Source organism: Zea mays, chromosome 1 (assembly GCF_902167145.1).
Source record: "Zea mays cultivar B73 chromosome 1, Zm-B73-REFERENCE-NAM-5.0, whole genome shotgun sequence".
Classification (NCBI taxonomy): domain Eukaryota; kingdom Viridiplantae; phylum Streptophyta; class Magnoliopsida; order Poales; family Poaceae; genus Zea; species Zea mays.
Genome location: NC_050096.1, coordinates 188441885 through 188455220, shown reverse-complemented (window position 1 = coordinate 188455220; position 13336 = coordinate 188441885). Strand labels below are relative to the sequence as shown.

Below are 13336 nucleotides of genomic sequence, written 5' to 3'. Positions count from 1 at the left end.
GACTTTGGAGCAGAAAACTTACACTGCGCTCCCTTCGGAACGACTTTTTGTGACTTCGTCAAACTTACTCTGCGTTCCTTGGAACGACTTTTTGCTGCTTCGAAGAATTTTTTCGATAATTCGAAGGTCCTCTTTGTTATGACAAATCCTTAAACTTCGTCAACTGAAGCCTGTGAAGAAAATATATTTTCCTTGTGGGAACTATTTCCATGGAATCTAAATAATGTCCTTTATTACACAAAAAATAAAACTGAATGAAAAAGATTACTATCACAGTAGGATATTTGTCAATAGATGTGCTTTGATTCTGGCACAGTGCTGTTGACCGTGCGAGCTTCGGACTGTTCTCTGAAGTCCCTTTGATGCGGAGCATATTGGCTCCCTTCTGGCTGCTGGCCTTGTTGCAACGGAGGTGGAAGCGGAGGCTGTTGCCAGGAAGCTTGAGGCTGACTCGCCGAAGCAATAGAGACTGCAGGATGGTTGCCCACATATTCTGGGATGTAGGGCGAATGACACGAAGCTGTATGCATGACCTGCTTCGGCTGGGCTTGTTGTGCTGCTGCTTCAGCTATTTCCTTTTGCTTCTGAATAGTAACATGGCACATCCTGGTAGTATGGCCTTTGTTCTCACCGCAGAATAAGCAAAAGATTCTTCTCGGTTGATCGCCAAATCTTCCTCCGAAGCCCCTGGCGCCTCTGCCTCTTGGAGCTGGTGGTCGGAAGGAGCTTTGCTGTTGTCCAGAAGTCTGTGAGGAGTATTGTGGCCTTTGCTGTTGGCTTCCTCTGTCATCATTTTGTGTAGAATTGTGAATTGATCTCACATGCCTCGGGTAAAACCTCCCTCCGAAGCCCCTGGTCATTTCAGAAAACCTGAAAGCCTCCTCCCTTCTTTGGCGAAAATCATTGTCGGCCCGAATGTATTCATCCATTTTTTGGAGAAGCTTCTCCAAAGTTTGAGGAGGCTTCCTGGCGAAGTACTGAGCTGACGGACCTGGCCGAAGCCCCTTGATCATGGCCTCGATGACAATTTCATTGGGCACCGTTGGTGCCTGTGCCCTTAAACGCAAGAACCTTCGGACATATGCCTGAAGGTATTCTTCGTGATCCTGAGTGCACTGGAACAGAGCCTGAGCAGTGACCGGCTTCGTCTGAAATCCTTGAAAGCTGGTTAACAACAAATCCTTCAGCTTCTGCCATGAAGTGATCGTTCCTGGTCGAAGGGAGGAATACCAGGTTTGAGCAACACTTCTGACAGCCATGACGAAAGATTTGGCCATGACTGAAGCATTGCCACCATACGAAGACACTGTTGCTTCGTAGCTCATCAAAAACTGCTTCGGGTCTGAGTGGCCATCGAATACGGGGAGCTGAGGCGGCTTGTAGGACGGGGGCCAAGGTGTAGCCTGCAGCTCAGCGGACAGAGGAGAAGCATCATCAAAAACAAAATTCCCATGATGGAAATTGTCATACCAGTCATCTTCGTTGGGAAAACCCTCCTGATGAAGGTCTTGATGCTGAGGCCTTCGGTGTTGCTCATCCTGAGCAAGATGACGAACTTCTTCAGAGGCTTCGTCTATCTGCCTCTGCAGTTCAGCTAGCCTGGCCATCTTTTCCTTCTTGCGTTGAACCTGCTGCTGAAGGATTTCCAGATTTTGAATCTCCTGATCTAGATCATCCTCCGGAGGTGTTGGACTGGTAGCCTTCCTCTTCTGGCTTCGTGCCTCTCTAAGAGAAAGGACGTCTTGATTGGGGTCCAGCGGCTGCAGCGTGCCAGCCCCGGGTGCTGAAGCCTTCTTCGGCGGCATGACGAAGGTGATGCGTGCCGAAGGTGTTGAAAAGCTTCAGAAATGGAAGTGAGTTCACCGGAGGTGGGCGCCAATGTTGGAGACTTGTTCTCAAGTACTAAGAGTTAAGAACAAGGCAACATAGAAAATGTTAATCGATATAGTCCTTCGTCCTCCGAAGCATTATTTCCCTTAGGATATAATGATTTACGGGCGAAGGTTATGAAGGACATACCTTCATAAAATCATTAAACGATGACGAAGGAGAAAATGTAAAGGATATAAAAGACAATATGAACGATTATATATATTATTATCAGGCATAAATAGAAATATTATTGAATTATAAGTGTACCTTCAATCGAGAGAAAATGACAATACAAGCGTGACGCAAAAGGTGAATGCCCAGGCAGCGTGAACAGTACGGGGATACTGTTCACCTATTTATAGGCATGGGACACAGCCCTTACAAAATTACATACATGCCCTTTACATTTGATAATAATTCTGTAGTAGTCTATCAAGGTCTGAATAGCCTTTTCATCTTTAAGTCGGTTCCACTCTTTGCTGTCACGCCGAAGCTTTCCTGCTCGCACCTTCGGCTCTGTATCAACCTTCGTATTATTCCGGTCTACAGCAATGCCGACTTTAGTCCGAAGATACCTGTTCACACATTGTACTCCAGAAATACTGTTAAATCCTGTTTTTTGAGGACCTTTGGATGCCGAAGGTCCCCAACAAACGGTGATATCAAACAAATACTCTAGGAGTATCTACACAAAATACTCTACAACTTCAATATTCAATGGATAATTAAATTCTGCCATCTACAAGTTCTAAAACATCTGACAAGATAACTAACTGAATCTGTTTTAGACAGCAGTATGGTTAACTTTAAAATTCGATATCTCCCAAACTACTGAACCAAAAATTATGAAATTCTGCTGGAAGTAAGAACTTTTATCCCTCTACAAAAGTCTCCATAGTTGGAAGAGCCAATTCGGCCATTTACTAGATGAAACCCACCAGTGAACAGACACACTCATTTTTGTCAGGCAAACAGGAACAGCCACAGTAAAACAAACATAACTGGAGTTTCACAAATCATATGAATGCACTCTTTAACAATCTAGAAAGCTTATGAATATATCTACAACTTATTTTAGCAACCCACAGTTTAATTTTGTTGATAAAATTTGCCTAACTCTTAAGAGAACAGATTCTGCACAGAATTATGAGACTAAAAAACTGCTATAATCAAACTGTCATAACTTTCTGTTCTGATGTCCGATTGAGGTGTTCTTCACGGCCACGGAAGGATCTACAAATTATATACGACTCATATATAGACTTTTTATTTTTTTGAGGCCATTAAGAGCACGGAAAACTGGTAGGAACAGAAACAGTTGAATCTGCCATTCTGCAGAAACTAATTTCGAGATAAAAAACTAACCCCCCATCTAATCCAACCTCTAATCCTTCAATCCCCATGATTCACAACCTCCAAAAACACATAATTACAGGGAGGAACATGGATCTTATCCTTACCTAGGGATTCCCCAAGAAAAACTGCAAGAAGAGATGGGGTAGAACATCTCCTTGATCCTCTCTTCCTCTTCAATTCAACGTGCTCCTCCTCTTCTCGATCCTTGCAGCGTGGGGGGAGATCTAGAGGGGGGAAGGAAGTGGTGGAGAGGGTAGAGGGCGGCTGCAAATGGGGAGGAGAGGAAGAGGGAGGGGGCGGCTGCAACAATTGGGGAGAGGGAGAGGGGGTCGGCTAGGGTTGGGGAGGAGAGGGGGGGCTCTCATCCATCGGATCGAGATCAATGGCCCGAACTCGCTCTCTCATTTGAGATCCCGACCCCAGCGGAAAAAAATGCTAAAAGATCTACTGTTTCCCTGAGGAATGCCTCCTGAAACTCCAAACCCCAATGCCACAGAACATGAAAGAAAAGAGAAATGGAAATTTAACTTCTTTTCCGAAAATTGGGGTATCACATCGACCGTTGGAGCTCTATCATCCTGGGCCACCGGACAGTCCGGTGGTGCACCGGACAGTAACTGTTCACTGTCCGGTGCGCCTTCTGGCGCTGCTCTGACCTCTGCGCAAATTGTCCATGCACTGTAGCATTCACTGTTCACTTTTGCAGACGACCGTTGGCGTTGTAGCCGTTACTCCGCATGGCACACCGGACAGTCCGGTGCTACACCGGACAGTCCGGTGAATTATAGCGGAGTGGCTTCCCAAAAACCCAAAGCTGAGCAGTTCAGAGTTGATCTCCCTGGTGCACCGGACACTGTCCGGTGGCACACCGGACAATCTGGTCCGCTAGACCAGGGCAGCCTTCAGTTAGTTTTGCTCCTTTCTTTTTGAACCCTATCTTGGACTTTTTATTGGTTTGTGTTGAACCTTTGGCACCTGTAGAACTCATAATCTAGAGCAAACTAGTTAGTCCAATTATTTATGTTGGGCAATTCAACCACCAAAATCATTTAGGAAAAGGTTTGACCCTATTTCCCTTTCAATCTCCCCCTTTTTGGTGATTGATGCCAACACAAACCAAAGCAAATATATAAGTGCAGAATTGAACTAGTTTGCATAAGGTAAGTGCAAAGGTTGCTTGGAATTAAATCAATTTAATTATTTCAATAGATATGCATGGATTGCTTTCTTCTTATTTAACATTTTGGACCACATTTGCACCACTTGTTTTGTTTTTGCAAATCTTTTGGAAATTCTTTTTAAAATCCTTTTACAAATAGTCAAAGGTATATGAATGAGATTTAAGGAAGCATTTTCAAGATTTGAAATTTTCTCCCCCTATTTCAAATACTTTTCCTTTGACTAAACAAAACTCCCCCTCAATGAAATTCTCGTCTTAGTGTTCAAGAGGGTTTTAACAATTGAGATAGAATTTCTTAGAGGAATACTCATTTCAAAGATACCAATTGAAAAACATTTAAGAACTTAAACCTGTTTTGAAAAATTTTGAAATTGGCGTGGTGGTGCGGTCCTTTTGCTTTGGGCTAATACTTTCTCCCCCTTAGGCATGAATTGCCAAAAATGGATACTTCGAGTGAAATATGAGCCCTTTTGAAATTCTCTCCCCCTTTGGCAAACAATATATGAGTGAAAGATTATACCAAAGTGGAGAGTGATGCGGAGTGACGGCGAAGGGTCGATAATACGATGGAGTGGAGTGGAAGCCTTGTCTTCGCCAAAGACTCCATTTCCCTTTCAATCTATGACTTAGCATGAAATACACTTGAAAACCACATTAGTCATAGCACATGAAAGAGATATGATCAAAGGTATATAAATGAGCTATATGTGCAAAATATCAATCAAAATTTTGAGAATCAAGAATGTTTAGCTCATTCCTAAGTTTGGTAAAAGTTTTCTCATCTAATGGTTTGGTAAAGATATCGGCTAATTGTTCTTTGGTGCTAACATAAGCAATCTCGATATCCCCCTTTTGTTGGTGATCCCTCAAAAAGTGATATCGAATGGCTATGTGCTTAGTGCGGCTGTGCTCAACGGGATTATCCGTCATGCGGATTGCACTCTCATTATCACATAGGAGAGGGACTTTGCTAAATTTGTAGTCATAGTCCCTAATGGTTTGCCTCATCCAAAGCAATTGCGTGCAACAATGGCCTACCACTACAAGAAACTGGTTAAAGAACGTGGGTGAAAAACCGTCGAACTTAATGTAATAAGCCGTCGAACTTACCGTAAGAACGTGGGTTTACCAACGAACATAGCCGACGGCGATTTTCGGACGAACTTAGAGAAGTAAGTTCGACGGCCCCGTCGAACTTAAGGTTAAGAACGTGGGTACCGTCGAACTTAATGTTAAGAACGTGGGTACCGTCGAACTTAATGTTAAGAACGTGCGTTTTTAAGTTCGACGGGGGCCGTCGAATTTTTTCCCATAAGTTCGACGGCACCCACGTTCTTAACCTTAAGTTCGATGGGGCCACGTGGCCGTCGAACTTATGTGTCCTGCGGACGTCTGCGCGGACTACACAATAAATTCGACGGTACCCACGTTCTTAACATTAAGAACGTGGGTACCCACGTTCTTAACCCTGCGTGGGTCTGCACAGACTGCACAATAAGTTCGACGGTACCCACGTTCTTAAGGTTAAGAACGTGGGTACCCACGTTCTTAACCCTTTTCCAGAAAAAAAAATAAAAATACAAAAATGAAAAAATAGACACATAAAATATCACATGCAACACAATATATCACATACAATACAGATTTCAAACACATTGATATATGTTCATATCACAAATTCACAGAAGTCCAAATATATAAGTTCGCAAATTCACATAAGTCCAAATACATAAGTTCACAAATTCACACAAGTTCACATCCATAGTTCACAAGTTCAAATACACAAGTTCAAACATTAGCTCCGTCGCTCTCGATCAGGACATCAGATTGTTGTTCGTAGCTCCACCACATTAGCACCTCATTTACTGTTTGTTTGAAGTCTACACCAAGCACCTCGCATAACGAATGCAAAGTGTTAAGATGTTCCATGACTTGCTTCAGCCGATCACTCTGTTAAAAACAGGCACAGACAATAAGATTTATAGACTTGTATGAGTATTGAAGGAAAATAATAGACATGGGGAGTAATATTCATTAGACAGATAAAGAGGATTTGAACAAGTGATGCTGACCTTCTCCTTCTGAAGGGATTGCAGCTCTTTCGTTAGCTCCTCCAACTTTCTTAAAGACATATCAGACTGATCCACAGGAATTCTAAAGGGTACAAAATCTGCAGGCCTGATTTCAGATGCAACCTTCTTAATTTGCTCTATGACATCAACAAATTGGTCCCATCTTTCAACTTTCTTCTTTCTCATCTCCTCCAAGTATGGGACAATCGCATTCAATTCTTCCCTTAAACCTTGTAACTTCTGATTTGACTGCCATTTAAAAGAAAACAAATTACTGATGGAGTCACTACTGAAACATTCAATCTTCATACCATCATAACAGAAGAAACAATACACATATATCAACTTGAAAGGAATAAAACTTAACATAAAACAATATTATACATTAATTTAGAGTGTTACTCAAACAGACCATGGCTTTTAGAGAACAATACGGTACACAAAGTTTTATCACATCATGATCTAGTCACGTAAGTCAGATGTAGTGCCTTAAAAATGAGAATAGAAGCGAAGAAAAAAATAGGCACCTGAGAAACCCCTGCTCTGGTTCCAGCTTGGTTAGCCTGTCCTCAGTTTCCAGTAGCAAGTGAGTACTTCAAGCCACTGGTAACAGTTTTTGCTTTGATAGCAAATTGAAAATTAACTTCCTTTCCATTATCTACACACTAGGATCAAGGAAAGGGAAGAGTTAATAACCAGAACGATCAAATGGGCCAGAAAATTAGAACTTAACAGTTTAGACAGAAAAAAACCTTTTGCATGTAAGATCTCACATCCCTTGTTAACTTCCTGAAAAGCTATAGTTGCAGAAGAAAACAAAATCAGGCTATTAATCCAGAAAAAAAAAAGAATTAAGAGCATTTAATATTCTGGTATATTTAGGCAAACCATTCTAAACAGCCCTCCAAGCAGTGGACCAGCAAGATCTAGTCTTTTGTTTCCATAATGATCTCGGTCATCCTCAGCTCTTCGACTAAGAGCACACATCAGTAGGCGGTGAATAATATACCTACAAAACAAATGAACCTCACTACTTTCAACAGAAACTTAATATTTGAAGATGCCAGCCACAAGTCCACGAGGCTTGACAAGGAGCACATACCCAAAATAGTATGCCTTCTTAGTTTCACATAATTCCCCAACACGTAACATTTCCTTTTGAAGTATTTCTTTTGCATATCTGAAATAGAAAAAATGTAAGCATGAGTGAAACAACACAAACATAGTGATGTTATGTCAACTCTTTGCTTGACATACTTAATTCTCTTTTCCCGAGTGACACCAACTGTTGCGCCATGTTTTCCAATGTAGTCTAGAGCAACCTATGAGCATTCAAACTAAAGCTTTTAAAAGAAGAAACATAAGCCTGAGCTCAGCTCAAAATGTGCCACAACAACTGAATAAAACAGCATGCTCAAAGCAAACATTGGTTGAAGTAAAAAAATGTGTTCCTCCAGTCGAGCAGCTGAATAAGTACCTGTTGATTTTGAATGACAAAAGCTTCCTCCAGGGATGGGCGTAGCAATTCCATCATTTGTGTATCAGAAAAGTCATAACATATATGCTCCAGTATACCCTTGTCAGCAACAAATCCTAATGCTCGAAATACAATGATAATGGGAATGTTCGCACGAATATAAGGTAGAGTAGCACAGACATATTGACCAGATGATCCCTGCAGTATAAGGAACATATCACAGCTTTAACATTTTATAAAGTCAGTTTGCCTCACTGTGGTACTACACCCCCTGACTTGTACAAGTAAGAAGCACGCATATGCATTGAAAACTATTTTTGAAAACTTATAAGTCACTGACCCCAGAGCCGCTACTGCTCAAGTCGAGGCTGATCAAGAGTTACCCTACTCCAAGGTTAACCCAAATTCACTGCCTCAATAAACCGAACATGGTTCAGCACCAAACTAACTTGACAGAGAGCATTTAGGGCAGATTTATTCCTATTTTTGTACACTACCAAACCCCACCTTCTCAAGAGAAAATGTTCTCCAAATATAGATCTCCAAGGTTGCTATAGTATTCCAAGGCCAAAAGTGCATGAGTTCAATGTTATGGTACTCCAAAACTGCTCACAAAACACTGAATCTAGAGGCAGTTTCTGAAACAGACACCATACACCTAATCTGACAGGGCAAGTTTGGGAGCATTTTACTCCAAGGTTTATGTGGAACCAAGTCCAACCCTCTTTATAAAACTTGTTCTCTGTACTATGGGCTCCAACGTTGCTATGGAAACTTTAGTCTAAAACCACTTGGATTGATCACAAATGATCTCCAAACTTGGCACCATTTACTGAATTTCAGTTTTTGTTAACTGAACTGATTTCAGTCACCAACAACTCAACAGTCCATTTTCAGTCAACTTTTTCTACACTTTTTGTGTAGGATCATATACATCACCCTTAAAGACATTTGTACCCCAACTTATGGTCTTCAATTCCTTTATAGAAACCATAGTTCAAAACCTTATGGATTATGCACTAGGAAGCCCCAAATTCAGTCACAATCACTGAAATTCAGACTTAGACGCTATTCCAAATCTGAAAATTCAGAATTCAACCACCTAACAGTCCAAATTTGAGCCGCTGTTACTCCAATTTTCGTATAGGATCATGTCCATTACCTTTGAAGACTACATTCTGAACGAGCAGATCCCTTATAACAAAGATTCATGAATCATGCACGTTCTGGTCATTTATAACAAGTTGAAAAAAAACATACCTCAATTGTCTTCCCATTGGAAGCAGTTACAATGTCACCAGTTCTCATGCCTGTGCCACTGATCATATTTTCACAGGCAGCGACTATAAAGTGAACCTGTGAGAAGGGAAAAAACATAGAATTAACAGATAAACTAATTTGGGTAAAACCTCTACATCTATACAGCTAGGTGGCTGTGAAAAATGAAGTACCTCTACTCCAGGAGGCTTTATTTGTCCCAAAGCTTTAGCTGCACCAAATACAGCTGCAGAGCCTCCCATGTCAAATTTCATCAGCTCGATGCTGTAGCCTGGCCCGGTCTTAATGTTGTAGCCACCACTGGATTCATTGGCAAATCAAGCATAAGAAAAATAACAAACGGTTCCATCTACTTGTCTACTTCTAACTTTTATAAACCCAATAAATATGTGGCAAGTACTACAAACCTGTCAAAAGTTAAACCCTTCCCAACAATAGCCAGCTTTCTCTTGACGTTCCCATCAGTGGGTTTGTAGCACAAATGGATGAAGTGAGGAGGGTTAGCAGAAGCTGCAGCAACTCCCAAGTAGGAACCCATCTTTAGTTCTTTGCATTTCTCTACATCCAGTACTGTGGCAGTGAACACATCACTGAAAGTAGAAGCGATCTTTGACGCCTCCTCCGCAAGCACAGCTGAAAGAACAAAGGATGACTGCGATAAGTATACTGGCAACAAATCTATGAAGAACAATAAAAGTTTGGTGAAAGATCTACTAACCAGGGGTAAGGACATTTGCAGGCGAGTTCACAAGCTCTCTTCCGAATATCACACCCGACGAAAGATCATTAGCATACTTAAGTTTCTGATCCACCTTCGCACCAGAACTCACTCCAATAATATCAACATGTTTCAGGTGCACCTTTTTCGATTCAGACTTGTATCTGCTGTCCTCATACAACCCCAGCACGGTTCCTGTGATTCAGACCGGCAGAAATTTCAGCATCCATCCACTGCACTTCATAACCATGACATCAGAGAAGAAAAAGGAGCGTGTGCAGGAGAATCGAGTACCAGAAGCAACTGCTGCTCTGCAGCGCTGCTAGCTTGAACTCTTCCTGGATCCCACTGGGGGAGGCAAGAACGATTGCAGCGCTGCTAGCTTGAGCGGCCTTGGCAACTGACGCGACAGACTCACGGAGGCCTCGGCTAGCGGCGGCGGTGGACGAGGCGCTCTGACCAAGACCGATCAGGCCCACCCTCTTGAAGCCCTGCCCCGCGAGGCGGAGGACCACCGACTGCCCCGTCTTCCCAGTGAAATCTTCCTCCACCCCAGCCTCCGACAAGAGGCCACCGAGCTGGCCGTCCAGCTTCTTCAAGACGGCATTCTCAAATTTGGAGTAAGCGTCTTTGGACAGATCCTTCTCCGTGATGGTGATAGCGAGAATATCGCCCTTCCACTCGGAGAATTCGATGTCTTTCGCAAAAAAGGTGACCTGGAAGAACGACAGAGAGCACAGGTTGAAGCTCTGTCACTTCAGGAGGATAGAATCGACTAACTTCCCACGGATCAAACCGATAAATCTTAGACGAAGACGTGCGGTTTTGGAGAAGGGAAAACGCTAATTCTGATCTCGATCTAGCGCTTGTTTTAGCGCAGCGAACGTAAGCCACGATCAAGTCAACACACGAGAGTATCAGCAGGTTTTGTTGGAGACGGGTTGTAGGCACACTAACAAAGCAATCGAATCCACGAACAATTCGAAGCAGTGCTGGATGGAAGCCTAATCCAGAGGCAGGAACGCACGCGAGGTTACACAGATGACAGACCTAAGGCGGCTCGACGGCGTTGGGCTTGGTGAGTCCGAGAGCGGGTTTGGCGGCCGCGGCCGCAGCGGCGGCGGTGTGCCCCATCCAGGTGCGGTGACCGAGCGGGTGGCCCTCCTGCTATACAACGAGAGTCGAGGTGGTGATGTCGACAGAGGAGAGCGCGGTGGGCGGGCTGGCGGCGGCGCGGTGGGCGGGCTGGCGGCGGCGCGGTGGGCTGGCGGTGGCGCGCTGATCTGGCGGCGGCGGCGTGCTGAACAGGCGCGCGGTGCGCTTATCGGGCTGGCGGTGGGTGGGCTGAGAGCTGGTGAGAGAGACCCGCGGCGTGGGATAGGGATTTGGTATTTTGGGTTAAGTTCGACGGTGTCGAGTTGGCCCATGAACTTAATCTAAGAATGTGGGTACCCACGTTTCTAACAGGTTAAGTTCGACGGTTTTGGCTAGGACCTACGAACTTAAATTAAGAACGTGGGTACCCACGTTCTTAAAAAAACTCATGAACTTAACTAATGTAAGAACGTCGGTACCCACGTTCTTAACAAAACCCACGAACATTTATCAGTTTCTTGTAGTGTACGGCAATATATTCGGCTTCGACGGTAGAAAGAGCTACTGAGTTTTGTTTCTTTGAAGCCCAAGACACCAGGGATCTCCCCAGAAACTGACAAGTCCCTGATGTGCTCTTCCTATCAATTTTACACCCTGCCCAATCAGCATCTGAATATCCTAATAAATCAAAAGAGGATCCCTTGGGGTACCAAAGACCAAACTTAGGCGTATGAACTAAATATCTCAAGATTCGTTTCATGACCCTAAGGTGAACTTCCTTAGGATCGGCTTGGAATCTTGCACACATGCATACGGAAAGCATAATATCCGGTCGAGATGCACATAAAAAGAGTAGAGATCATATCATCGACCGGTATACCTTTTGATCTACGGATTTACCTCCCGTGTCGAGGTCGAGATGCCCATTGGTTCCCATGGGTATCTTGATGGGTTTGGCATCCTTCATTCCAAACTTAGTGAGTATGTCTTGAATGTACTTAGTTTGGCTGATGAAGGTGCCCTCTTGGAGTTGCTTGACTTGAAATCCTAAGAAATACTTCAACTCCCCCATCATAGACATCTCAAATTTTTGTACCATGATCCTACTAAACTCTTCACAAGTAGATTTGTTAGTAGACACAAATATAATATCATCAACATAAATTTGGCATACAAACAAATCTTTTGCAATAGTTTTGGTAAAGAGAGTAGGATCGGCTTTTCCGACTTTGAAGCTATTAGTGATAAGAAAATCTCTTAGGCATTCATACTGTTGGTGACTTGTTCTCAAATGCTACGAATCAAGAACAAGGCAACATAAAATGTTAAATATTACGCCCTTCGTCCTTCGAAACATTATTTCCCTTAGGATATAATGATCTTTAGATGAAGGTCATGAAGGACATACCTTCGAATATCGAAGGTAAGAAGGTAATAGAAGAAGCGTGTAAAATACAAAAGATAACATAAACAATCATATAGCATTATAAATTCATCTCCATTATATTATCATGAGAAAATAGAAACAATATTGAATTACATTTGGTACCTTCGACTTGATAGGCAACAAAGGTGCAAGCGTGATGCAAAAGCAAATGCCAAGTCAGCGTGAACAGTACGGGGGTACTGTTCATCTATTTATAGGCATGGGACGCAGCCCACGTGAAATTACATTCATGCCCTTTACATTTGCTAATGACTATAAGGTAACTCATCGGGGTCTAAATAGCCTTTTCCCCCTTTAAGTCGGTTCCCTTTCCTGCTGTCATGCCGAAGCTCCCTTCCTCGTAGCTTCGGCGCTGCATCAATCTTCGTATTGTTTGTGCTTCACCCACTGTGGTTCTGATTCGAATTCGAAGGTACTTGTTCATGTATTACAACTCCGGAAACATTGTTAAACCATGTTTTTGAGGACCTTCGGAAGACGAAGGCCCCCAACAGTAGCCCCTCACAAGGTTAATTTGTTAGAATAACGAATTTAGATTGCGATATGGACGAAGGCCCTAAGCCGAAGGTCCGAAAAACACCTTCCCTTTGCTAGAATAGCAACAGTCAATGACAGACGGGGCCCTCCAACTTGGAGCGCGCTGGGCGTATAAATAAGAACTCACCCCGAGCACATTTGGTACGTTACTTGCTGCCTGCTTTGCTTTGCTCAATTTCTTAGCTCTTGCTTACCAACAGTTGCTTAGTTTCTTAGATTTTCTAAGCTTCGGTTCTAAGGACACATTTTCGCCATTTCTGAAGAAGAGATGTCTCAAGACAAAAAAGTTGCTGCTGAGACGAAG

General features: G+C 43.1%; 1 protein-coding gene across 1 annotated transcript; it reads right to left on the bottom strand.

Moving 5' to 3' along the window:
- Positions 1-6181: 6181 nt before the first annotated feature.
- Positions 6182-11380, bottom strand: LOC103645117 (leucine aminopeptidase 2, chloroplastic). Its single transcript, XM_020542889.1, has 14 exons — positions 10991-11380; positions 10864-10905; positions 10258-10669; positions 9954-10148; positions 9643-9868; positions 9409-9535; positions 9218-9313; positions 7958-8155; positions 7738-7802; positions 7583-7660; positions 7369-7489; positions 7233-7277; positions 6481-6729; positions 6182-6358 (listed from the first exon to the last, which is right to left on the bottom strand). Exons 1-14 carry the CDS (start codon positions 11378-11380, stop codon positions 6197-6199), a joined length of 2406 nt encoding a protein of 801 aa, XP_020398478.1. The 3' UTR covers positions 6182-6196.
- Between the last annotated feature and the right edge of the window lie 1956 nt (positions 11381-13336).

What these genes read in the sequence shown, in the direction of transcription:
- LOC103645117 (XM_020542889.1), bottom strand. Translation starts at nt 11,380, where the DNA reads ATGGGCCAACTCGACACCGTCGAACTTAACCCAAAATACCAAATCCCT. An exon ending in CCAATGGGAAGACAATTGAG is followed by an intron (nt 8,156 to 9,217) that starts GTATGTTTTTTT and finishes CTTATACTGCAG; the next exon opens with GGATCATCTGGTCAATATGT. An exon ending in TTGTCATTCAAAATCAACAG is followed by an intron (nt 7,803 to 7,957) that starts GTACTTATTCAG and finishes GAATGCTCATAG; the next exon opens with GTTGCTCTAGACTACATTGG.